This window comes from Podarcis melisellensis, assembly GCF_964234715.1.
Source record: "Podarcis melisellensis genome assembly, chromosome: Z".
Taxonomy (NCBI): Eukaryota; Metazoa; Chordata; class Lepidosauria; order Squamata; family Lacertidae; genus Podarcis; species Podarcis melisellensis.
In genome coordinates this window covers 13708834-13734434 of record NC_138547.1, presented here as the reverse complement: position 1 = coordinate 13734434, position 25601 = coordinate 13708834, and the positions used below count along the sequence as shown (strand labels likewise).

General features: G+C 44.2%; 1 protein-coding gene across 13 annotated transcripts in view; it reads right to left on the bottom strand.

Annotated features, from left to right (window-relative positions):
* Window positions 1-1307: 1307 nt before the first annotated feature.
* PRRC2B (proline rich coiled-coil 2B) overlaps window positions 1308-25601 on the bottom strand; it is a gene marked incomplete at its 3' end in the record, with an annotated part of 68951 nt that continues 44657 nt past the window's right edge. For 3 of the 13 annotated variants that reach the window (XM_081897124.1, XM_081897129.1, XM_081897132.1), the window contains exons 23-33: window positions 25268-25354; window positions 24702-24806; window positions 23276-23468; window positions 18132-18224; window positions 17929-18026; window positions 16550-16677; window positions 15388-15628; window positions 12664-12855; window positions 11567-11658; window positions 8389-8470; window positions 1308-7030 (exon numbers count right to left, since the gene is read on the bottom strand). In XM_081897124.1, the coding sequence (XP_081753250.1) occupies window positions 6887-7030; window positions 8389-8470; window positions 11567-11658; window positions 12664-12855; window positions 15388-15628; window positions 16550-16677; window positions 17929-18026; window positions 18132-18224; window positions 23276-23468; window positions 24702-24806; window positions 25268-25354 (1455 nt within the window). Of the gene's footprint in view, window positions 7031-8388; window positions 8471-8749; window positions 8812-11562; window positions 11659-12663; window positions 12856-15387; window positions 15629-16549; window positions 16678-17928; window positions 18027-18131; window positions 18225-23275; window positions 23469-24701; window positions 24807-25267; window positions 25355-25601 lie in introns of those variants that run through there. The other 10 variants (XM_081897133.1, XM_081897128.1, XM_081897134.1 and 7 more) reach the window with 9 other exon arrangements.

The following is a 25601-nucleotide window of genomic DNA, read 5'->3' as shown; positions in this document are numbered from 1 at the left end:
TTCCCATGATCCTCCGGAGGGCGGGGATTCATGCTCTTTAAATGTATGGCATGGATCTCGCCTGTAAACATTAGGGTCAGATTCCCCAAGCTTGATTAAACGGCTGCTGCTTGTATTTAGATCCCGTGGAAATCAATGGGACAAATTAGTCATGACACCATCCCATTGATTTCAGTGGGACTCAAAATAAACCCAGCTTAAGAGCTGTATCCCCATGAAATTCTTCTCAAGAGCAGAACCACTGACATTTATCAAACGTCGAGTTTGTCATCATGTCCATCAATTTCGGTGGGTTTACTCTTCGGAAGACGTGGATTTAGGGAGCGCTGCAGGAGGCGCCGCAACAATGATCCAGAAGGGAAGGCCGAGGGAGGGTCGCCCCGAAATTTGGTGTTGCACTGAGGCAGTAATGTTTCTGATACCAGTTGCCTAAAATTGCAGAACGGGCGTGCTCTCGTACTCCGATCTTGATCTGGTTGGCCTGAGAACAGGATACAGGTCTTTATGGTCTGGCCCTGAAGGCTCTTATGATGTTCATCCCACCAGATATAGGGAAGAGCCTGTGGAGGATGCTGAGATTCTTCCATTGCTGGGGGGTTGGACTCGATGGCCCTTGGGGTCCCTTTCAACTCTACGGTTCTACTATGCAAGCATTTTGAAGCAAAATAAGGAGTGCAAAATGCCTGCTGTTGTTTGTGAGAGCTTGACAGATTAGTGATGTGTATGATGTGCAGCCTCATACTGCAACATGGTTTGAATCAAGAAAGTAGGGCTTGAGTCAGCAACAGGGTGCCTTGCTTCTTGTATCTCGTGGTTGCATCTTTTTTAAAATCCTACCTGGGAACAAACACCTACATTGTGGGGGGTTGGACTAGATGACCATCAGGGTCCCTTCCAACTCCACAGTTCTATGATTCTAGTTAACTCGAACAGGAGGCAGTAATGATCACCAACCAGGATGGGTTTGAGAAAGGAATGGAGAAATTCATGCAGAAGGCTATCAAAACCTACTAGCCACGATGGTTTTGCCCTGCCTCCATGATTGGGAGGCAGTAATGCTCCTGAATACCAGTTTCTGGAAACCACCAAGGAGTGCTCCTGTGCTTGGGTGCTGCTTGTGAGTTTCCCACCGACATCTGGTTGACCACTATGAGAACAAAGTGCTGGATTAGATGGGCCACTGGCCTAATCAAGCAGGCTGTTGTGTTCTTGTAAAATTTACCTTTGGTCTGATACAGCAGAGCTCATACGGTCTGACCCACCTGTTAACCATGAACATGTGCTAATGCTGACAAGCACACCATGGGTTTTTTTTTAAGGTTTTTTTTATTTAAATAAGGAGAATTCTTTCATATGGAAAGAGCTAATACAATCACATATTTGAAAGGAGAAACCATAGGAACTGAAATCAAGAAGAGGAAAGAGAGAGCTCGTTGCTGCCACCAGCCTGGCGATTTCTGTCATCAGAGACATCCAGTCCATGTTAAAAAGTTGTCCCAGAAAGGTTTTTTTTTTAAGGGTGGAAAAAAAACCACGTCGAACATTAAAAGATATTTTAAGTTGTCAGTTGTCATTTCAAATATATGGTCTACATGAAAAGACAAATAGAAGGAAAGGCCCAAAAAAGAAAAAAAAAAGTTTTACTGTACAGTTTGTGAGGTTAAAAGGAGTACAATACCCTCTTTCAGAAACGACAAATGCAATTTATACAGGACGAGGGGCATGGGGTGGGTGGGGAACTTGCTGCTTAAGAAATGTCTCAACATGCCAAAGCGAGTACCACACTGCTATTGCAATTCCCACATAACTATTCAGATGGTTACATCTTGTAGAAAAAAACCACTGGACACAAGTAGGTCTTAAGTTACAAGCATACTATATCCTAAAATAGGGCCCAGACCAGTTTCATTCTTCCCACACTTAGCAGTTCCACTGCTTCAAAATGATTTGTTCATCTCATTTGATGAACCATGACATTAAGATAATTCTGCTTCATCTCATGAGCTTGTTTATCCATCCACACTCCCAATGGAAAAGGAGTTGCATCTTTGCATAAAATCAGAGGCTAACCATCACCACCACCCTGCATGCAACTCAAATGAGATGTAAGGGGTCCTTGCTGGAAGTTGTGGGTGCAGCTGCCAGTTTAAAAAAAAGAAAAAGGAGGCAACAGCTGAACTGCAAATCTATTCTTTTAAAAGTATAGCAAAAGGGGAGGAGAATTACATCAGTTTGGAGCAGTCTTTCAAGAGGGGCAGAGGGAGGTATGTTTTAACACAATGAGTGGGCAGGGCCACAAACATAAATGAAATTCAGCAGGCAGAGAATTGTGTGGCTGCTGTTCTCATGCTGCGCAGGAGCTAGCCACGGATTATTCAACTTAAGGACTGCTTCATATGAACCTGTGCAACTTCACCTTTAATTTTAGAGGGATATGCTGCAGCCTTTTCTCTGCTCCACAACTGGCCACAAACCGTGGCGTGAAAAGTAGCTAAGAACTCACAAGAGGGTTTTCAGGAGAAGGGAACCACTGCACAATGCAATGGAGGCGTAGAATCGAACACTATTTACACGTGACCGTAGCCGTAATAAAGCCTGCAGCTATGCCAGCTGGTTGGAAAACACAGTGATGCATCAGCTGCCATTGAGCTTACATGGCTGCCCCTTCTGCATCAGCCTCAGGAGCAAGACAATCCTGTCTCTGAGTGAAACATCTGCCGGAAGTAGAGGATGCGTGCAGAGTCAGTTCCGGTGATAGGGGAAACTGAGGCAAAGCCCAGTCTTCTCTTCTATTGAATGGCGACAAAAATTACCCAGTTTGTGGAAGAGGAGCCCACTCACAGAGGATATCTCATCCACAACTGGTTTATTTCCATGGGTCAGCTGCCAGCACTATCACCAGAACTGACAAAGTCACTGCACAAAAATGTAAGGAGAGAAGCAGAAGGCCACAGAGGTTTTATGAATCTGCTACCTCTTTCCAAATTGGTTATTATCCCCACCTTCAGCTGAAGAATGTAGCACTGAAAGAATCAAGAGACAAATTTCAACTTCTTATTATTGATCCCCAACAGGTACTGTAAAAAACACAAAGTATATCTTTTTCTAAAGTGGAAGAAAAACAAGAAGACGTGGCAAAGAAGGGACATCATTTGCATTTTTGAAAAAACAAGGGTGTAAGGGGACAGCTTTCCATGTGAAAAACAAGTCATGTGAGCTGCAGGTAACAGTAATAATGCAAATTAAACCTGCCTGTCCCCAAAAAGAGGCAATGAAAAGTAAGAGGTTGCTTCTTGGCCTCTCCTTCACAGAGTAAATTCAGACATAATATATAAATAGAGCAGTGAAACATTTACTTCTTTTTTCACCTAGACCTACAACATCAAATACGTATAAATAAATTCTAGTGTTTTGTCTTGTTAAAAGAGGGTGACTTCCCCCACCGCCCCCCCTCAATAGTAAGTACTGTATTTCTGATTAAATTTACACCAGGAGTTTCTGTGATATTTTGCATCTAGCAATAAACTCAAGCTCCACCAATGCCACCCTCCCCCTCGGCCTTGCGATTTGCAGAAGGACCATCTGAAAGTCATATACAAAAGAAATAACAAGGTTTGTGTCTTCTTTAAAATTAAAAGGGCATCACAAGAGTGCTAAAGGTGCAAAGCAATATGCTGGTGAGAGCAGGATTTGAGTTTGTTGAAATTTAAAATCAGTCACAGCCCACCCACCCACCCACCCCTAAAAAATCCAAGGAAGCGTTTTTATAATTGCTCATGATATTTCAAAGTAGCAGAGGCATCATGCAGAAGAAGAAAAAGAGCAAGATTATCCGGGAAATATTAACGTCACTGTCTTTGAAAAGGTGGGGTGGGGGCAGGGTGAGATTCAGGGGGTGAGGAAAGAACTTCTGCAACTCCAATATTACTAAACTTCAAATCACTCTAAGATGCTAGAAGCATTGGGGGCAGCTCTGCCATCAAAACTAGAAACCCAAGAAATAACCCTCTTGCTCCCCAGGAATGGCAATTTTATAAATTTATTTAAAAGCACCATCTATCTCAAGCCCCTTCCACGGTTTTCTATGAAGGAAAACAAACACGCAGACACACACAAAACGGTGAAGAGAAAACATTGCCATGGCTGAGTTAAAACAAGCCTAGAAGTCAGGACTAAAGCTGTCCTATAAATGTCACGGTTTTTACCAAGCTTAAGAAATTAAAAACTCTTTTAAAAAAAGAAATCCAGGAGGGTGTTCCAAATCTTGCAAATCCTCTCCCCACCACCTCTCGCAAATCCTTCTTAAATACATTCTTTGTTCAAAACATTTGTCTTTGGAGCCACCAGCAGAACAACCACCAGCAGAAAAAGGCGGTTAGGACAAAATTTCAAGTTACTGTCTACAAAAGAAAGAGAATTTTCCTTCTCCACTCTAGTGTTTTTAACAAGACAAATCTAAACAGGAAATAAGTGGAAGCAATTAGTCCACTTGAGACCTCTAGCATCTTTTAAAAACACAAAACCAGACATGAAAATGGAATCCAGTATAATCCTGCCTTTTCAGAGCATGGCCGCTTTGCAAGTTATGAAGAGGTTACGTTTGGTTGATTCTAGAGTCACCCAAGTGCTCTAAAAGTAATTATTTGCAAAAGGGTGTGTGTTTGTGTGGATGTGAGAGGGGAGAAGGAAGGAGGAAGGAAATAAAACTCTCCCACACACGGCGATTTCTTTCATTCACAAGGAATCAAGCCTTTGATCTGCTGTTGTGTGTTGTGCAGAAGGAGGCTTCTACCATTTTGCTTCAGTAGTGGGCATGCATCTCAGCTACCAAAAGAAGTCCACTGGGTGGCACTGAACAAAGTTCTAATCAGAACAGACCTACTGAAATTAGCGTGCCTAAGTTAGTCAAGTCCATCAATTTCACGAGGTCTAACTGAAAATTGTTGACACTGGAATCAACCCAATGACTCTCAACTAACTCAGATCCCAGCAAGGCAAGAACTTCCTTGTGTAGAATCTTGAGGAGACCCCCTTGTGTAGAATCTAATTGCTTCCAGAATTTTTGTTTTTAAATATAAACAAAAACACCCCAACTCCACACAGATGATGACCAGATTGGGGTAGATCTCATGGAATAAACGTGCTGGCATTTCTGAAATGAGAGCAATGGTGGTTTTCTTGTTCTTTTTATACTGCAAGGGGCAGGCAGGCAGAAGAGACAACAACTGGAGCAGCTACTGGACCTACTATAAATGCCTTTAATAATGGTTTTTACTTTTAAAGCAAGTTCTGCTTCTAGTTTAACAAGGGAAGAGGGAGGAAATGAAGCATGTCCTAAGCCATCAAATGCCTTTACCTATCCCAAGAGTGGGGAACCTGTGGCCTTCCATATGCTGCTGAACGACAACTCCCATCAACCCCAAAAAGCATGGCCAATGGCTAGAGATGATTATGGGAACCGTCATTCAACAACAGGGCCAAAAGGGTTCCCCACACATTTATCCTATATTTTACTTGAAAGGATTTTAAAGAGCCAACGGCTAATCCCTGCCCATTGAGATCAAGCAGGCGCCTTCATTGTACTCTTTTTGGCACCTGCTAAAAACATTCGTGTTTAGGCAAGCCTACCCTGATGCTTAGAAAGTTGAGGTAATTTTAATATGTTTGAGCATTTTAACTTAGGGATAAAATGGGTTGTAATTTTGCCTCAATTTTATTGTGTCGTTTTTTTTCACCTTTTGTAAACCGCTTTGAGGATTTCCTACAATCAAGCGGTATTTAAAGGTAAAGGGACCCCTGACCATTAGGTCCAGTCATGACCGACTCTGGGGTTGCGGCGCTCATCTTGCTTTATTGGCCAAGGGAGCTTCCGGGTCATGTGGCCAGCATGACCAAGCCGCTTCTGGCAAACCAAAGCAGCGCACGGAAACGCCGTTTACCTTCCCGCCGGAGCGGTACCTATTTATCTACTTGCACTTTAATGTGCTTTCAAACTGCTAGGTTGGCAGGAGCAGGGACCGAGCAACGGGAGCTCACCCCGTCACGGGGATTCAAACCGCAAGCGGTATATCAATTTTATGAAATAAACAAATAAGGGCTAAGCATTGACACAGCCTCAATTTAAAAGGAGCGTAGAAAGCTCAACATATCACACAGGAACTGTTTTCCATACATCCCCTCTGCCCAAAGTGGGAGCACCCAGGTACATGATTTAATTTGGGGGAGGGGGGTGTCATTTTTCAGAAGGCAAAGAGTAGAAGACAAGAAGAGAAAGAAATGCAAGTGAACTTAGAAACGTCCTGCTATAAAAACAAAGACACAGCATCCTGTTTTGCTTTAAAAACCTTGGAGGCCTGGTTTTTTTTTTTTTTTGTTATTAAAAAATAAAATAAAATCCAGCACACTCCTGATCTCGTTACCGCTCAGCTGACACAAAGAGGAGAAGGGTGGGCTCCATCCCCCCAAAAGCGGTCACTGCTATTTGCACGTGGGAGCAAGGAAAAGGAAAGAACAAAAGCCACCAGAGCCACTCAAGTCATTTTCGGGGAGGGGGGACAGCAGCAGCAGCGGTACAGCAGGAATGGTTGCCTTTTGTTGTTGTCATTTGAAAGCAAGCAGGTCCACATCAAAATCCACGGCTCAAAGAACTGCTTTGTTGGGAGGAGGAGGACTCTGACGAGACCAACGCTTCAGGCAGCTGACAGATAAGTTGCAGTAAAGCCGGGGAGGGTGGCAAGGAGTCTCAGCACAGCCGGTGGCCAGGGTGGAAAACGTGGAGTGATTTGCAGAGGCTTCTCACTCTCTCTTTCTATGGTGTGTGTGGAGTATAACAAAGCTGACTGGCATCCTGGGGCTGGGGAAGAGGGTAGGTTGGTGGCATAGTTGCTTAGGCCTTGCTCTCCTCCACTTTGACCGCCTGAGGCTTGATGGCTCCCGTGCGCACCGGTTTAATCAGACTGGCAGAAGGGGGCTCTGGAAGTTTCACCACTCCAAGGCTGCCTTTGCTTTCGTCCAGTCGCTGTTTTGCCTGCTGGGATATATGAAGGAGAGAAAGAGGGAGAATATGAAAACAAAGGAAGGAATTGGGCACCTGAGAGATCATGCTTGACCTGCAAGCGCACTCAGTGCACTGAGACCCTCCAATCCCCTGCAATGAAAATATTTTCTTAGAATATAGGGATGCGGATTAAATCAGCCTTGCAAGTAAGTCTGGCATTTTTTATTTTTTTAAATACTAAGAGGCTAGTAGCCTGAGAGCTGCAAAGGGGGAGAAACCCCCTTCTCTGTGGCTAGCATGGAAATGCAAGCTAATTATTAAAACAACAATAATGTACCTCTTCCAGCAAAGAAATGCTTTATTCTCTGTGGCCAGCATGGAAATGCCCACTCAGAGAATTATTCGTTTATATGTACATTCAGATTATTTGGGACAGAGTGCTCCTAACCTTCAAAAGGATATTATTGCTACTAATAACAATTTCATGTATATCTGTATTTTTCCTCCAAGTTCCAGGTAGTTAGATGGTTCTCCCCTTCCTCATTTAATTCTACCCCCCAGCCTGAGAGGGTAGATTACATGAACAGGCAGTGAATGACCCAAGGCTACCCAGTGAGCTTCTTGCTTGAGGCAGGGATTTGAACTCTGGTCTCCCAACTCCTAGCCCAACACTCTAACCACCACATCACACTGGCCCTCAGTGGGCAGATGGGAGTGGAGGTGTCTCTGCCAGGAATGGGGAGCTCTACTGCCAAGTGGGGGAGCCCACTGATAGAAAGTGCCCCCACAGCACGTGCAAGAATAGAAGGTGGAAACTATGGCTGCTGGTACCCCCTAAAAGGGCAGCTTCAGGGGTGGAATGAAGTTCTGAGATGCTACGGGACCCAGAATAACGTCTGCAGCAGAAGGGTTTTCAGGTGTCGCAGGCCTTTGATCAGGAACCCTGTGAAGGGCATATCCACAACATACATATAACACACATTGAAAGAACATAGCTTCCTCCCCACAATCCTGGTAATGGCAGTTTACACTCTATAAAGCTACAATTCCCAGCACCCTTAACAAACAATAGCTCCCAGGATTCATCTGGGGAAGTCATTTGTTTTAAATGTATATGCTTTGGATGTGACCCAAGCCTCATCCAAGTTTCAGGTGAAAAGAGGCAAGAGTAGGCCTTTCCCAGAATCCTCCTGGCCCAGAAAACCAGGTGACAGTAGAGCCAATCTCAAGCCACCGGTTTCTGCTGCTTGCCTCACGTCCCACCTGCCCTCGCCTCATTGGTCCCTGCTTACCCCTTGGCAGCCATTGTGAAGAGGAATGTGGCAGCCATTGCGGCAGCCATTTTTGTGAGGACTACATACATACAAGGGAGCTTTTGCCTTTATCCTTACCTGCTGGATATAATGCCCCTGCACAGAGTTCATATTGACGGCCGGTCCAGAGGGCTTCCCACTGGGGCTGGCAGAATTAGGCCTGCAGGGGGCGAAAAGAAAACACACACACGCACACAGACAGACACATACACACACACACACACAAAGGTTAAGACAGAGCAAGCAAAGACAGAGGGAATCACCACCTCAAAAATCAAGAACGAGCTCAGCAGGCAGGCCCCGGAGGGGGCAATCACAATTAAAAGAGGGTTGCCTGTGGACTCCACATTTTTTTTTATCCACCTCACAGATGTTCAAGTGTTTGCCAGGAGTCAGGGGCATGTTCCCCCCACCACGAGTCCTGTTTCATTTTACCTACCTCCCCACACTTCTGGAGCCCCGACATGTCCAGCACAATGCTCACCAACGATCCTTTCTCTGCTGAAATGTCAAAATTCCACCACAAAACAAAACAAAAATCAAATCAAATGCCGGCTGCCGGAACTGCGCAAATCCAGTGCCTCAGAGAGTCAAGGCCCTTAATTTTATGTAACGCATCCCACAGACAAACAATGTGCAGGAATGAAACACAGATAAACTAAACAGCCCAAAAGAGGCAAGGAAGGAGGCTCTGTGTCTCACATCCACACCGTACATTTAAAGTGCAATGATACCAAGTCACAGCTTTCCCCCAATGATTCAGGAGAGCTATTTATTAAAGCTGCTTATAGTATTTATGATACCTTCCCCTTCATTCCCCTCACAGAGCTGCAATTCTCAGATTTACCTGGGAATTGAGATTGAGTGCTAAACCACTTTGGGAATATTAGCTTTGTGAGGAGAATTAAGGGTCTCTTAACAACTTTCAGCACCCTTAACAAACTACAACTCTCATAATTCTTTTGGGGAAGCCATGATGTTTAAAGTGGTATCATAAGGCTTTATATGTAAGCTGTGAATGTGGCTTCAGTTATGGAAATGCCTTAAGCAACTCAAGAGGTTGGCATAACATTACTGAGTAAAATTCCTAGAAAATGTGACATTTGGGGTTGGATAATAAATCTCAGACCCAGAGGCCAAATGCAGTGTCCAAGGCCTTGCTTTCTGGCTCTCAGGACTTTCTCCAGGCCACACCTTCTCAGTGGTCTTGCCCTGCACCCTCCTTGAGTCTTTTTGCCTGGCTGGAATGTGTCCATGAACTGAGATTGTGCCTTTGCTTGTTTGGACGGGAGGACAGAGAGGTGTTTGTGCATGCAGAAATTAGTCAATTCTACAAAAGTAGTATTTATATTCATTGCTCTACTCCCTTTTGTCTCAGGCCCTGACTACCACCAGTATGTGGCTCCCTGAAGGTGATCCATAAGTACTCAGAGCAGGTCTACTGAAATCAATGTAACGTTAGTCATGTCCATCAATTACAATGGGTCTATTCTGAGTAGGACTAACATTGGATGCAAGTGGGAATTCCCAGACCCCAAGAGGAGTGCCCTTGTTCAGCCTATTAACAGTAGCCATTGAAATCTCTTTGAGAATAAAATATGGGCCATGATGGAGTCATTTCCTTTACCCAGCCCACTTCTGCATCTGGCTCCTAGAAGGCTGCCCATGAGGAAATGTGGCCCCCACCTGATTTAGCACTCTGGTGCGCATGAACCTGAGTGTTAGGTATGAAGTATACCTTGTGACTTAAAAACCAAGGGTTGCTTTCAACTAAGCCCTACTCATGGTAGACCCATTATAATTAATGAACCCAAGTTAGTCATGTTTATTAACTTCAGTAGGTATACTCTCTGAGTAGGACCAGCACCAGATACCACCCAAATTCTGGTTTACTGAGCACACCAGCTTCATAAACCATGGGTTGAAGCTGGCTTGTTAAGAACCTGACCAGGGTTGTTTTAAATCACAGTCTGTGGTCTCTATGCAAGGACAACCCAAGATTCATGGAAACTGAAACTACACAGAGCAGAAAGCTTTCTCCTGGACACATGGGAGGAGGAGAGAGCAACTGAGCCTCACTTAGGCTCATTCCCGCTCATGCATGTAGTACTAAACCATGGTGAAATGAAGACCAGCTCAGCCTGACTGGCTCTTTTACATCAAGTGTAGGGGGACCTGTAGCTCTCCATCAACCCCAACCAACCAAGTTCAAGCAGGCAAAGGATTATGGATCCAACCCAATGGATCTGAAGCAAGCTTTTTAGATCAGGTGTGGGGAACCTGTGACCATCCAGATGTTGCTGGACTACAACTTCCATCATCTGAGACCACTCTCGTGTTGCTTGGCTGGGGCTGATGGGAGTTGCAGGCCAACCACACAGCTTCTCCATCCCTGTTCTACCAAAGTAAATGTGCAAGAAGCATCCCCATCCAGGTTAGAGGAAAGGCAAGCTGCCTTGTACAGAGTCAGAACACTAGTCTACCTAGCTCAATACTATCTACACTGAAAGGCAGTGGTTTTCAGAGAGCGAGTCTACCTGCCATCCTTACCTGGAGATGCCTTTAGGAATTGAACCAGGAACCTTCTGCATACAAAGCAGATACTCTGCCCCTGAGCTAGGATCCTTAGTCAAATAATGCTATCAATATCTACAGCTATTTATACAGCCAATTAAAATGCCAAGCAATCATAATTGTTGACAGCGGGACAGGGAAAATGGTTTCAGAAGGGGAATCTTTCACACTGGAGATGCTGGGGATTGAATCTGGGACCTTCTGCAGGCAAAGCAGGTGGAATATTATTTACCCACAGTCTTTCCCTTCTGTAAGCAAAAACGGCGGGGGTGTCTTTTTAAGGTTACACTTCCCCTCTGCAGATTTTACGACTGTATTAGAAATAATAAAATGTTAAAAATCTGCAAATGAGAAAATCAGGGGCACCTTTTCAGGAGATCATTAAAATAAAACCTGATTAAGCTAACTGGATCTCACTAAATGCAACTCAGAGGAGACCCAATGAAATTAAGGTTAGGCATACCCATCAATTTCAGTGGATTGACTGAGTAGAACTAACACTGGATAGAACCCCTAAATAAACCTTGTTTAACATACAAGTTTCTTAAGATTAGAATTAAATTAACAAATTTCATAGGCATTTATATATGCAAATTTGGGAGGGGGGACCTTTCCCTTTCCCTGCTCTCTCTCCATCCCACTCAACAAAAATAAACCTGCAGCAATCAAAACTGTATTTCACCTGTATGTGTGAGGCGATGGAATGGACCCTGCTGTGGGAGTATTCTGTTTTGCGTCTGCAAAGTGGAATCCTTTCATTTCTACATGCGAGGACTGGAAGGAGAAAGGAACAGGTTGCAGGGTTATTTCCTTTTCACAAAAATACTTCACCATCTTGAGGATGGGAAAGAGATTCTGGCTCAGTTTCAGACATTCTCCCAAACCATAGGCCCCAGCTGCACTATACATTTAAAGCAGTTATCATGCCATGTCCAACAGTCATGGCTCCCCACAGACCAAAGAATCCTGGGAGCTGTACTTTGTTAAGGGTGCTGAGAGCTGTTAGGAGACTCCTGTTCTCTTCTCAGAGCTACAATTCCCAGAGTGGTTTAACAGTCAATTCCTCTTTGCAGGCAACTCCAGGAACTGTAGCTTTGTGGAGGGGAATTGGGGATCTTCTAAGAACTCTCAGCTCACTTAACAAACTACACTTCCCAAGATTCTTTGAGCGAAGAAAAGACAAGACATGCCTTAAATGTATAGTGCAGAGGGGACACGACAGTCACAATTACAGACCAATTCTCTTCCATGACTTTGTCTAATCTCCTTACCACACTGTGGAGGAGTGAGCTCTACATGTTAGGGATACACTGTGTGGCAAAGTACTTCCTACTGTCTGTCCAGAATCTACTGCCAAACAAATTCACTCTGGATGACCTCGAGTTCTACTGCAGTGGCAGAGGTGGGATTTTAGTCTCTCCAGATCATTCATGACTTTATAAAAACCTGTTTCACATCTCTCTCTCTCTCTCTTGGTCATCTTTCTCCCCGCCCCCAACCTTTCAGATAAGTAAGAAAATGCAAGTTGCTTGGCAAATGACAACTGCGAGGTAACTGGAAGCCAATGCAGATCTTGTTAACATGCTTGCCACACTCCTAAATCTGTCAGGAGATGAGATGCCATATGAATTGCTTGAAGGTTCTTGGAATGAGTTCAAGGGCAACTCCATGCAGGGTGCATTATTGTAGTGTAGCCTCGAGGTTGTGAATTTTAAAAAGTATGTTAATAATAGAAATAGGTTATTTTTTTAAAAAAAATCAATTAACATATATACACACCCTGTGGGTCCTTACCTCCCTGCTCGAAGCAAGGACAGGCGGCTGAGAGCCAGGCGAGAGAATTCTGCGAGGAGCTCCAACAGACAGGTTCTGGCCTTGGGGGAGCTGGATGGACTGTGGCAATATCAGGGGCTGTTGGCCAGAACCGTAACGGGCCATCGGGAGCTGGGAGCCCGGCATTGACATTGTTAGCTGCGTGTTAATGAGCAGACAGTTACTTGAGAGGCAATAATGGGAAGTAGCCACAATGCTGCTTCCCAGGGACCATAACAGTTTTGGTGTTGGGAATAGCTAATTCCCAAGATAAAAACTTTTTATCTCTTGAGAGGTGCCTAGGGGACCACCCACCCCACCCCACCCGGTCTCTTCTCACCAACCCCTCCCCTGGATCATCCCACCCAGACAAAGAATGCACACACACACACACACACCACTTTTCCAAGGAATCTGGCAAAATAATTCACCTGAGCCTTGAAACGCACATAGAGATGAAAGAGGAAACGAGAAAGAACATTGTTCTTCCAACTTCCGCCTTCTGTTCTATGCACTTTTCACGGGGCAAAAGACAACCACCAGCACCACATCACTGATACATTTTTTTTGCTGTAGTCACTTAATAGCCTTCTATCTCCTACAGCAATTGCATTTATTCTCTGTATAGAAGATTACTACCAATGAATTGTTTGATTCTTGTATTTCTGTCTTATATGAGCTATGTACTGAGTGACCCTACAAACTACTAAATCTCTAGCTTATCTGTCTGCATGAAGGAAAGGTAATGTAACGGAGCAAGACAGTTTTAACCCCTTGACTGGTGGCCTCTCTTTCTGTATGCGTGCTATGAACTAATGATGTATTGTGTTGGAAAAAACCCTGTAAAAGCATTGTTAAAATGTGTCTCTGGGGCAGTTCCCTAAACTGGTGGTCCACTGAACTACTGGTTTTGGAGGCTGCCCTACTGCAACAGCTCCTCTAACAAATTGGGTCCCTACCGGATGATGAGTTTGTATATCTCTCTTGGTTGCGTTTTTCTTTAAGGTGTTATTCCCTCGCCTGGGCATGAACCATTAAGATGTGGCTTACAAGTAAATTCTTACCACATCATGACCAAAGGAGCAGCAAGAGGGGAGGGGGCTAAGAGGCTTTGTAGGGACCAAAGGAAGCTCTCAAGGGCGCCACTGGGCGCATGGGAGTACCACTGGTGATCCCTGGTTTGAACCATGTTTCCTGGATCATATGCAATGATGAGCCAGGAAAGTGAAATTAAACCATGGTTTATCCGCCTTCCCAGCCGCACATGAGGAAGAAATGAGGGGAGAGCATATACAGAATGCCCAACCACTAATTCCTTCCTCCAGCCAACGGTAATGTTTGCTGATATTTAATACTTTTCACAAAAAAGATGCTTTGTAGTGGTGAAAGGATTCTGCAGGGATAAAACCTCCCCTCCCCATCTGCCTCTCAGTTTCCTCCAACCGTGTATACAAGAGTATCTCATCCTGAAGTCTTCTGTTTGCTATAAAAGGATTAAGCCGCACACCAACTTTCCGCCAAATTATCTTAAGTGCTTCAATGCCAGATGGCCTTTCAAAGGGGCCTTCCCAAACCTGTTACGGTTCGTTTCCTGAAAGCAACGAGCGTCTTGAAGAGCCACATTAAAAACATGCTTGCTGTTGCAGCTGGATCAATTTACTCCTCATATATTCCAATTTTAAAAGGTAAGAGAAGCATAGCTCAGAGACGCTGGAAGTAACCTCATGTCTGAACAACTCACACAGGTAAAACTGGGGTGTTCAGATAAAAGCAACCAGGTCTATACAGGGGTGGCGAAGCCTCAGGCTCAGGGGCTAACTGCAACCTCCCCATCTGGCTCTTGGCTCCCTCCCCAGGTCCTGTTACTGCAGTTCTTTTGTTTGACTGGAATGTGTCCTCGATTATGCTGGATGGCAGTGGGGGTTATGTTGGATGGCAGTGGGGGTGGCAGAAGGACCCTCCACACGCACACACACACACACTTCCACATGACTGGAATGTAGACTACTATTATACACACAGGTCCTGCTTTCCAAACATAATGTGTTCCCAGGAAATTGTTCATTAGGTGAGCTGATGATTTCCATTATTTCCTATGGGAACCTTTCTAGTACATGCTTTCTCCCTCCATACTTTTTGCCTGAAGCTGCTGCAAAAGCCAAACAAAAATTGGATTAGTCTGATCTCCCTCCCTTTCTGCTCGAAACTGCTGCTGCCGACCAGCCATTTGGCTAACTAAATCAGCCATTTGTGTTGTGAGCTTTGGGTGTTAATTCTTTGTGTCTGGATAACTAAGATTTCAGAGAGCAAGTGTTCTGGTAGTGGGACCTGCATGTACAAAGAACCACACACACACACAAAACTGGAGATGCTCCCCAACCCCACCTCTATACTTCTGTGCCAGTTCTAAAACAGCAAACTAAGCAACTTTTGAAAACCATCTGTGTCCATGAAACCCCTCTGGTGCATACAGAAGAATATCAGCACCTGTCTACTCTACTATCTTTTTAGACATGCGCAAAGACAAGCTTCATGTCTCAAGCCACATTTTGGCAAATATTTTTCCCAGGCAGGAAGCTAGCAACTCCTTATCAATACAAGCACAGGAGTGGGGGGGGGGTTGGGGGTTGGGAAGAGACAGAATGATACGCACACTGAGCACCAGCCTCATGACAGCAGCAGAGCCCTGACCTGTGTAAGCTGCGATTCCATCATCTGTGAGGCTCCCATACCGGGAGCCTGGTTGATCTGGCCTTCATACACCAGGGTCTGGCTCCCGTTAACTGGCTGATAAGGGGATCCGGATTGAGTTTTCACCATTTCCAAAGGCTGCATGCCTGGGAAGGCGGAATATGGAGGCTTCAGGGCAGTGCCCCCAGTCAGGACCACGGTGTTGGGTTGGGAGAGGCTGGGATGCATGTAGACCTGAGACCTAAAAGGATGCAAGGCAGATGTGCACAAACCTCAGTGTTTGCCTTGAGTTTGCTGATACCTTCCTTTCGTGCATAGGTGGTACTGTTTTGGCCACGTCTGAGTGAGACATTGAGGTAGGATTTAGGAATGTTGGCTGCCAGCTCTGGGTCTCTGCTATTCATATCCAACTTCTATGCTCCAGGTTATGTACACAGTATATTTTACAACTCTATAAAGTCCTGTGCCAAGAGGAGAATTCCGTATCCTGTGCAAATTCATTTAATTGTGTTTTGCCCAGCCTTCTTGGGCCTCAGGGCCCTTTTGCGTATCTGAGAAACTGTTGTGGGGACCACAACATTTCACAGAAGGGAAAACAGGTAATTCTAAGAACCTTCTCTCTCTCTCTCTCTCTCTCTCTCTCTCTCTCTCTCTCTCTCTCTCTCTCTCACTCACACACACACACACACACACACACACACACCACCAACATAAACAAGCATCCTATCTACACACTCAAAATAAATAACAGAGACCAAAAAAGCAGGGAATGCCTGTCCCCCCCATAAAAAACCCCAAACAAATGTTTTTTTAAAAATGGGTTGATCAGAGCAGAGGGGCCAAGCGGGTAGTAGTTTAAGGGTACCAGTCTGGGGACCCCAGATGTAGGGTTGTAGTCAATGCTAGTCCCACCCAGAGTAGACCTACTGAAATTAAGTTGTGACCCACTCATTTCAGTGGGTCCAAACAATCAATCATCAAACATTTATATAATTTCCATTCTGCTTCCACTACTAAGAAAACCTACTAATTTCCCTTGCTTATGTGAAACAGGAGTGTGTGGGGGGGTCCCCCCCAGAAGCAGCATTTCATTCTCTGAAGAAGTCGATTGAGCCCTAGCCAACTGGGGGAGGAAGGAGGGACTTGCTTGGGATCCCATTACCTGAAGGGCTGGATTGAGCTATAGATCTCCTGGGACTGTGAAACAGGAAGGCCACCTCTCAGACTGAGTTGAGCCTGGGCTTGCAAGGACGTGTGAAGAGAGAGGGGGATCTGCTGAGCAGCTGCAGCCTACAAAGAGTATGAAAAAACAACAAGAAGGTGAGATCAAGGCAGCAAGCTTCCTGGACCAAAAGGGAAGGGAAGCATCTTGTGGCGCAGACTACCATTTCTGCCTCCATGAAAACCTGCTGCTCTTGACTTCATATCCTTCTCCCTCTTTGGGTTCCCTCCTCTCTATTATTTACTGGCAAATACCCATCAGGTGATGGCATTCATGGCTTCAAGCCTCTTGGCAGGCAGTTGGAATTATTCAAAAGCACTCAAAACTCTCTGATTTTGGCAACAACAGGCAAAGAATGAGTAACAGCTAGGTGCATGCAGCAGAGCTAACACTCTAAGTCTGATAAATGCCAACTTCTCACATGCGAGCACTGCCAATCCCACATAGAATTCTGCAAAAGTCTAAAAAGAGGTATATCTATTTCTTCACTTTTAGGCAGATGGTAGGGGAAGCTGCTGCTGTAGCTATCAACGTTCACCAGCACCATCTCAGTGTTTTGAGACGAGCCCCCAAATCTGCCTGGCAGCTCTGTCATCATGCAAGATTGTCAAAGGTTTTTATTCCTTTTTGTTTTTGCACCTGGTCTTGCTGTTTGCTGTTCTGGACTCATTTTGGAGGAAAGGCAGGGTAAAAATCCAGGGCCGTATGCAACACTCTCTGTCTGCCAGTGGACGGGCGAGCTTTAAGGTTAAGCAGAGGAGGAATCCGACACAAGAGCTGCAACAGCAGAAACGTGCCTGGGAACAGGCTGTGCAATGTTTTGTGCAACTAAGTCACCAGCAGCCTGCTTGGATGCATTCTCTTGCACAGCAATGTTCCACCACTGGTGCAAAACATTTTTGCCAGTGGAAACACATATACCACTAAGAGGATTTAACTCAGTGCTACATTGGTTAAAACTCCTTAGAATCAGCCATCAACTTTTCCAGGTCAAGGATCCACCTTTAACCCAAAAATGTATCTGAGGACCTGTTTCTTAATCTCCTGCCCCTATATATTTGTTCAGCCATGGTGGTGCTGCCATGACCTACCACAGAAAGGACAACAGCCCAGTGGTGGATCTCAACCCACCAGTCAAAGACCAATGCCTTAGATGGTGATGATTATGAAGATAATAACACTCCTTGATAACACATTTGCACAAACGCAGCAATAAGAACAGCTTCCCTTAATAATACATATGCACAGGCCCAGTCATAATAAATAAAATATTAACAACCTTTCTGGATAACATATCTGCACAGACCCAGTTGACTTGCCTGCTGGTAGCTCTGCTGTTGGGGTATTGTCTGGGGGACGAGACGTGGCTGGCTGGCAAAGACGTGTCCATCTAGATACAGGGGTGGGATGTGGTTACCTAGAATCATATTTTTTTCAGAGAGAGGGGGGGAAATGGCAAACAGTTAATCCCATTCACTCCAGAGAGGCGGGGAAGTGGGTAGAAGAAGGCGTTTCTGCTCACCATCTCCCTTCCACCCGGCCATCAAAGATACAGGGGTCCCACCCCATACTGAACTCCAGAATCCTACTTCTGCACTCCTTTGCCATAACGGTCCTAAATGCAAAGGGAGGCAGGTTAATGGGGCAGGAAAAGAAGGAGGAAAGTGACCTACGAAAAGGGCACACACGTCTGTCCTCTCTTTCCCACCTGTTTTGAGTATTCCTAGACTGCCCTTCATATGACTGGATAAAAAGCTTTCAGGGAATACAAGCAAATAGCATTTCCTTTCACCAGACACACTCCCACATTACAGATCTCAAAGGGTTGCAAATCTGATGCCGGACCTACTCAGGGCAGACCCACTGAAATGAATGGACATAACCCATTTAGTCTTATTGATTTCAATGGACCTGTTCCAAGTAGCACACAACCCATAGCAAAGTATTACTAGAAATCATGACGTAATTGGAATGGGTTGTATCCTACTAGTGGTCTTGCTCAAAGCAGGCTCACGGAAATTAATGGAAATGACTAACGGAGGCCCCATCTGCTCAGTACATTTAAAGCATTAAGATACCACTTTGATAAGTTATGGTTTCCCCAAAGAACACTCAAACTGTGGTTTGTTAAGGGTGCTGAGAGTTGTAAGAACACCCCTATTCCCCTCCTAAAGCTACAATTCCCAGAGTTCCCTGAGAAGAGGGACTGTTTAACCACTCTGGGAATTGCAACTCTGAGAAAGGAACAGGGGTCTCCTAATAACAAACTACAATTCCCAGCATTCCTCAGGGAAAGCCATTGACAGTTCAAAGTGGTATAAATAGTGATGTAAATGTACAGTGCAGAAGGAGGCTATTTTAGGTCTGTTAATTTCAATGGGTCTGGTCTGAGGAGGACTAGTATTGAATACAACCTGAAGTATTCTATTTGAACATATATATGATAAAAGGATATAGATATAGATATGACCAATACATATATATGACCAGTACAAAATCTGTTTACATCTTATTGAAATAGACACAACCCACAACTAGATGGGTTGGAAATAGTAGGGGAAGGGGATAACATAAGGCAAAACATGGACATCTGTTAATACCCAAACATCTAGTGTGGTGTAGTGGTTAGTGTCTTGGACATGGGAGACCAGAGTTCAAATCCCCTACTCAGCCATGAAGCTCACAGGGTGACCTTCGACCAGCCATTGCCTCTCAGCTTAACCTACCTCACAGGGTAGTTGCAGGGATAAAATGAAGAGGAGCCCGCTGGAGGAAATGTGGGATATAAATGTAATAAACAAAACAAAACAAAATACGGTAACAAAATAAGAGGCGGCTAAAAACTTTTAAAACTATAAAGCAGAGTAAGTAACATTAATTTAAAATGCCTAGGGAAATAATAATTTAAAATAAATATTGTAACCTGGGACTGAACTGATGGCAATGTGGTACCAGTCGTATCTCATTGGAGAGGACACGCTAAACTTGAGGGCGCCACCATAGGAACGGCTGTTTCCTTTGCAGCGACATAACACACTTCCCCAAGAGAAGGTGCTTAGAAAACAGACAACATTAAGACACCTTAAGGCTACTCAACTGACCATCTTTAGACAGGGCAGACGTATTTTGAAGAGATGCTATTTCAGGTATTTGGGTTCCAAGACACATACAATGTTAATAGGTAAACGACAGCATCATGCACTGGGATAAAAAGCGAAGAGGCAGCCAGTGCTGTTTTTTCAAAAGTGATGTGATATGAATTCATGTGGTTGAATCAAATCCTGCACTCCCTGCACCTTCCATCTTGTCTTCAACAGCAGACGCACATAGATTACATTACAGTAATCCAACTAGAAGGTTATTGGAGCATAGATCACTGTGACCAGATCATCCCTGTCTAGGAAAGGCTGCAGGAAGCAAACCAGCTCAAGCTAGTAAACCAGTGCCTCATGCTACCAAGGGCACTGGGGCATCAAATGACAACATTGGAACAGGTTTTGCAAGTCTCTGTGAGTGTTTGGATTGAGTTCAAGGTTACTTTTTATACAGTGGTACCTCTGGTTACATACTTAATTCGTTCTGGAGGTCCGTTCTTAACCTGAAACTGTTCTTAACATGAGATACCACTTTAGCTAATGGGGCCTCCCGCTGCTGCCGCGCCATTTCTGTTCTCATCCTGAAGCAAAGTTCTTAACCCGAGGTACTATTTCTGGGTTAGCGGAGCCTGTAACCTGAAGCGTCTGTAACCCGAGGTACCACTGTATCTCTATCTATCTAACTAACTATCTGAACATGGAACTCTTAGTAATTATAGACCACACATATGTTTTATTTTCAACCTGATAAATCACATAGCTGCATTCTTTATTTCTTTATTGACAATTGTGACAACTAATCTCTTTTAAAAAAAACCCTCAATAAAAATATTAGGAAAAAGTAGAGTTTAGACTAATCCATCAACTCAACACTGCATACTATATATACTTACACTAAGAACCCAACTTCCCATTTCATTAACTCAGGTCTTTTTGTTTTGTTTTTTAAAATGCAAATGAAGCTCATGCATCATGTGAATGCAAGTAAACAGTCATTTTAAGCTCTGAATAAGCATCCCTAGTAAATGGCTACTGATTCAGGGCAACTGAATCAAAGCAAATTCTTAAAGAATAATTCTGGGGGAGAGTGGGTGTGGCTGATAGAGAAAGACACTGAGTTAGGTGACACTCTCTTCCTTAGGCGGATATGGCTCAGGTATGGTATGTCTATAGATAGTTAATAAAATTAAAATCCTGGCTTCTGGGAGAGAGGCATGGTGATTCAGAGATCATTCTGCTAGCTCTGGCTGACAGAAGATAATTACTTGGTGATAGATAATAGCCAGACAGATAGTCTGGCTTTATTAATCACTCTGGAGATACAGTGATCAAAGAAAGTTAACCTCAAGACATCTGGATCAAAGCAGTTTTTCTATGCCTTGCAGCTCAGATGGGAGCTGGCTGGCAGAGAACACCATCATCCTCAAACTCTACACATTCAATTGAAAACAGAATTGCACCCTCTTTTCAAAACCCTTTAAAACATGTTTGGGACAAGGGAAGTGTAATGAGAGATCCCTCCTCCATCTGCTGGGGAAAATCTACAATCTGAAAATCTTTGAATACCACCTTCTGTTTCTGGAAAAACTGAGAAGAAATTAACTGTTTAAGTGTCTAAAGCAAAGTGGAAAGCTTGATCTGCGGTGGACAAGTAAGATTAAAACAAGACTATAGAGATTCCGGTATCTTTTTTCCCCCTCCTGGCACTAAAGAACTCAAGAAAATGAAAGTAGAGTAATTATCATTAGCTGTGAGAAAATGATTTTGTTTTGAGATACCAGTCAGAGAAGCCCAAGATTGTAGTTTTGCAGGAGGATATATTTAGGTGGATTGAATGGCCATTAATAACCAGAAACATTAAAAGCATTCAATAGGGCTCAACCAGTGATTGTTGGTTTTGTTCAGCCAATTGATGGCTGAGCAATTAACAATGATCAGCTCAATATTTGATGAAGGAAATGAGCCAGATGATGAAGAAAAAAGAAGCTAGAGGAATATAAGGTAGAAAATGGATATGAGAAATATGCAGAAGCCACAGAACAAATTGATGAAAAGTTGGCAGAACTGGATCAATAAATAATCAAATGGATAATCGTGTGGAAAAGGAAATGACCTCCATACAAGGATTTTGGGGGAAAGTAAAAGATAAAAGTCACAAATGATTTGGAGAATTATTTGGATATGGTGTTGATGGAGGGGAGAGGGGGGAAAGCTTTGGGACTTCAGTCCTGGTATTTTTTTAGTTTTGGCTGAGAGAAAGTACTCTGCATACAATTTGGAGCAAATTCAGAGAATGTTGTGATAACAGCTATGTTACTACCTCTGGAAAAAGATTTGAAGCAAATTAAGTGGAAGGCTCTTGAGGAGAAGATCGGGATACCACCATAAATACAACAAGAAATGGAATACAGCAGGAAATGCAACTGAACATATGGATCTGGACATGAACAAGAGGATATATGAGGAACAAAAGTGGAATATTGGCCCCATGTGTGATCACAGTGGAGTCTTTAATATGGAAATGGATGGAAAAAAATATTGTTATTCAATATGAAGTAACTGTGGTGGGAATTAATAGAGGCAAAATTAAAAGAAAAAAATACGGTTAGCATTTATTAATAATAATAATAATTAGGAAATATCTTGGACTTTTCATGGGAAAAGGAAACAAATTATTCTGAGACACCTTAACTTAAAAGAAATACTATTTAGCGCAAAGTGAAGATGGATGTTTGCATGGACTGAAAGTTTTAAATAGTCATATTTTATTCTATTATGTAAACGGCAGGTGGAAAATCAGAAGTTCTTCTGTATTATTATTATTTTTGCTAATGTTTCTTTTATTTTCCTTTCTTATTTTATCTCTCTTTTTCTCTTTCCTCTCTTTATTTCTATTGTTCTTTTCTTTTCTCCTGGTTTTCTTCTTTCTAATTTTTCAGAGCTGTAATTTTACTGTATTGTGGAAAAATCTTATTAGAATTAAAATCTTTCAAGAGAAGATGAATTCTGCCTAACATAGTCCCCAGCATAGTAGCAGAAACAAGCTGGTCCAGTGACAGGCAAGATTCGAGTCTCTCAGCCACAGGATCTCTTCAAATGCCCTTTGCTCATACAGCATAGGGTTCAGTAGGATCCATTGCAAAACATCACAGAGACTGAGGGCACGCAAGAAGGGATCTCCCAGAATGCCTTGTTTTTCTGGGAAAACACACACAATGCCAGCTCTCCACCACACTTTGCTATATAAAGGAGTACAAGTCATAACCAACAGAATTAATCTGAGCCTTGAGAAGCAAACGGAGATGAAAGATGAAGTGGGAAACAGCATCACTCTTTCCCCAGCTCCGTGTACTTTTCTTCTTTGAAAAGTTAACCACCCTCACCATTTCATGACCAAGAGGAGGGGTCCCTCTGTCGATATGTGGGCACCATTGTGTGAGAAGCTAAGGTCACTAGTAAGCACACCTGATACAACCGTCAACAACGGCCCATTTTATTTCAATTCTCTAGAAGGGAAAGAAAAGCAGGAGACCAGCAGGCAAACAGAGAGGAAGGAGAGCAAACGGTGTACCTGGGATCGAAGCAGACGGTGCCACGGATGCCACAGGCATTGGTGGTACAGAAACGCCACCAAAGGAGCTGTAGCTCACGCCGTTGGAAGCCCCAACACTGGCAGGAGGTTGGATGCCGGAGCCAGCACCCCCAGGAGAGCTCTGTTCTGGGAGACTGGGGGAGTTTTCCCAAGCTTTGCGGGCTGATTCCATCTGCAAGGGCAGAGAGGACAAGACTAAGAACAACCCAAGACATTTCAGGTGCAAAGCGGGTGCATAGCCACTGAACCCCACAGCCCTTCTAGAAACAAGAAAGAAAATGTTCCCCAGGGAGTCATAGCCAGAGTTTGCAACTAGGAAAAGAATGGGAGGGGTCTTGTTCATGAGATGTGAAAGCTTCGTGAAACAGCGGGTGCTCTGTATTCAGAAGATCCTGAGTTGTTTCTGACTCAGATCCACTGAAATGAATGGGCCTAAGATAGTAACTTCTCTCAGTTCCAACAGGTCTACTCAGGAGCAAGATTAACACTATTACTACAATTTACCCGGGGTATGGCTTTAGGAAGACCATGCTTAAGACCCAATAGCTGCTACCAGTCAGTGTAGACCAGTGATGGTCAAACTTGGCCCTCCAGCTGTTTTTGGACTACAACTCCCATCATCCCTAGGCTAACAGGACCAGTGGTCAGTGATGATGGAAATTGTAGTCCCAAAACAGCTGGGGGGCCAAGTTTAGCCATCACTGGTGTAGACAATGCTGAGGTAGACGGACCAATGGTCTAACTCAACATAAGGCAGCTTCCTGTGCTGAAGCCCACACCACCTCCCCCAGAGTAATACTGGAAGTCCCTTTCTTGAATTCCAACTTTCATTAAAATACATACACCTTTCCTTACAGATCAAAGGAAAAGTAGGTAAGAGCCCTGATGGATCAGAGCCAAGACCCATTATGCCTAGAATCCAGATCCCACAACGACCAATCAGATGCCTCAGAGGAGCTCACAAGCACAACTGTACTGGCCCCACTGGTCTTTCCCCTGCAACTGGTATTCAGAAGAAGAAGAAGCAGCTGCATGTGGAGGAGCAGAGACGCGAACCCGGTTCCCCAGATTACGAGACTACCGCTCTTAACCACTACACCACACTGGCTCTCAGAAGCTGACCTCACCTCCAATACTGGACGAACTACACTGCCACCTTGACTACTGACAGCCTAATTCTCCTTCATAAACTTCTCTCCCCCACCCCTGTTTTAAACCCATCTAAAGTGGGGAACATCACTAGATCTCTCAAGGGATGTGAATTCCATAGTTTAGCTCCCGAGGTCCGTAGGCTTAGAAAAAAATCCTCCGCCCTTGCTGGATGTGAAAGGCTGTTGTTTCTTTCTAAGCTGCCCCTGAGGCAAGTACCCTTAACTGCCCCACTCCCGTTAAACCCAATGTTTACTTTAAGAGTGAGGTCAGTCGTGGGGAAAGACATGGGATTCAGGCCGATGCACCGTGGAAGGTGGTGGTCTCTTCGGAGCACAGGGAGGGTTTGTGTGAGCCCAGCCTGCAGAGACACAAATACAAAGACAACAGGGTTTGTTTTTATTCTGGAGAAACTGCATACCAATCTTCTTATTTAAGAAAGAAGTCAGGGCTGACAAAAGCTTCATTAGAGATATAAAATACAATCAGCATAAAGAAACAAAACAAAAAAATCCCATGAGACTCTAATTAAAAAAATAAGACTTGAGCTCGACAATCACTAAAGGACTGGAGAGAATAATTAAGAGGTTTAGTTAGTGCCAAAAGATTGCAAAATAGATGCTGGGAGGGCCTCTTTGGGGATGACTTTCCAAAAGGAGGGTACTGTAGTTCAAAAAGACCCCTCCTTCGTCATCATCCACCTCCAATGGCAGCAGGAGGAGGATCTGAAGAAGGGCATCAGCAGATGATCTTCCCAGCTGGGCAGGTCGAAAGGCAGACTGGAAGCCAATAGGAAGGAATGCAAATGGCAGGTCTACTTACATTGCTGGCCAGGGCATCCTGAAGCTTTGTGACTGAGTTAGCTGTGGTACTGGAGGCCGGTCCAGGGGGTAGGCTGAAGTCCGAATCCTGCAAAGAGGCAATTTCTACATAACCCTGTACTCAACTTTTTAGTGCAGAACTTACCAGTCCTTTTACGGTTGCTGAACTCCCATCAGGTTCCCAGGCAGCATGGCCAAGGATCAGGGGATAATTGGAAATGTAGTCCAGTGACATCTGGAATGCTGTGGTTCCCCAGCCCAATCTAGATGCAAACCCCCCAAGGTGAGGCTATGTGAAGGACAGGGAAGGAATGACACAGGGGGCAGCTGGCTTG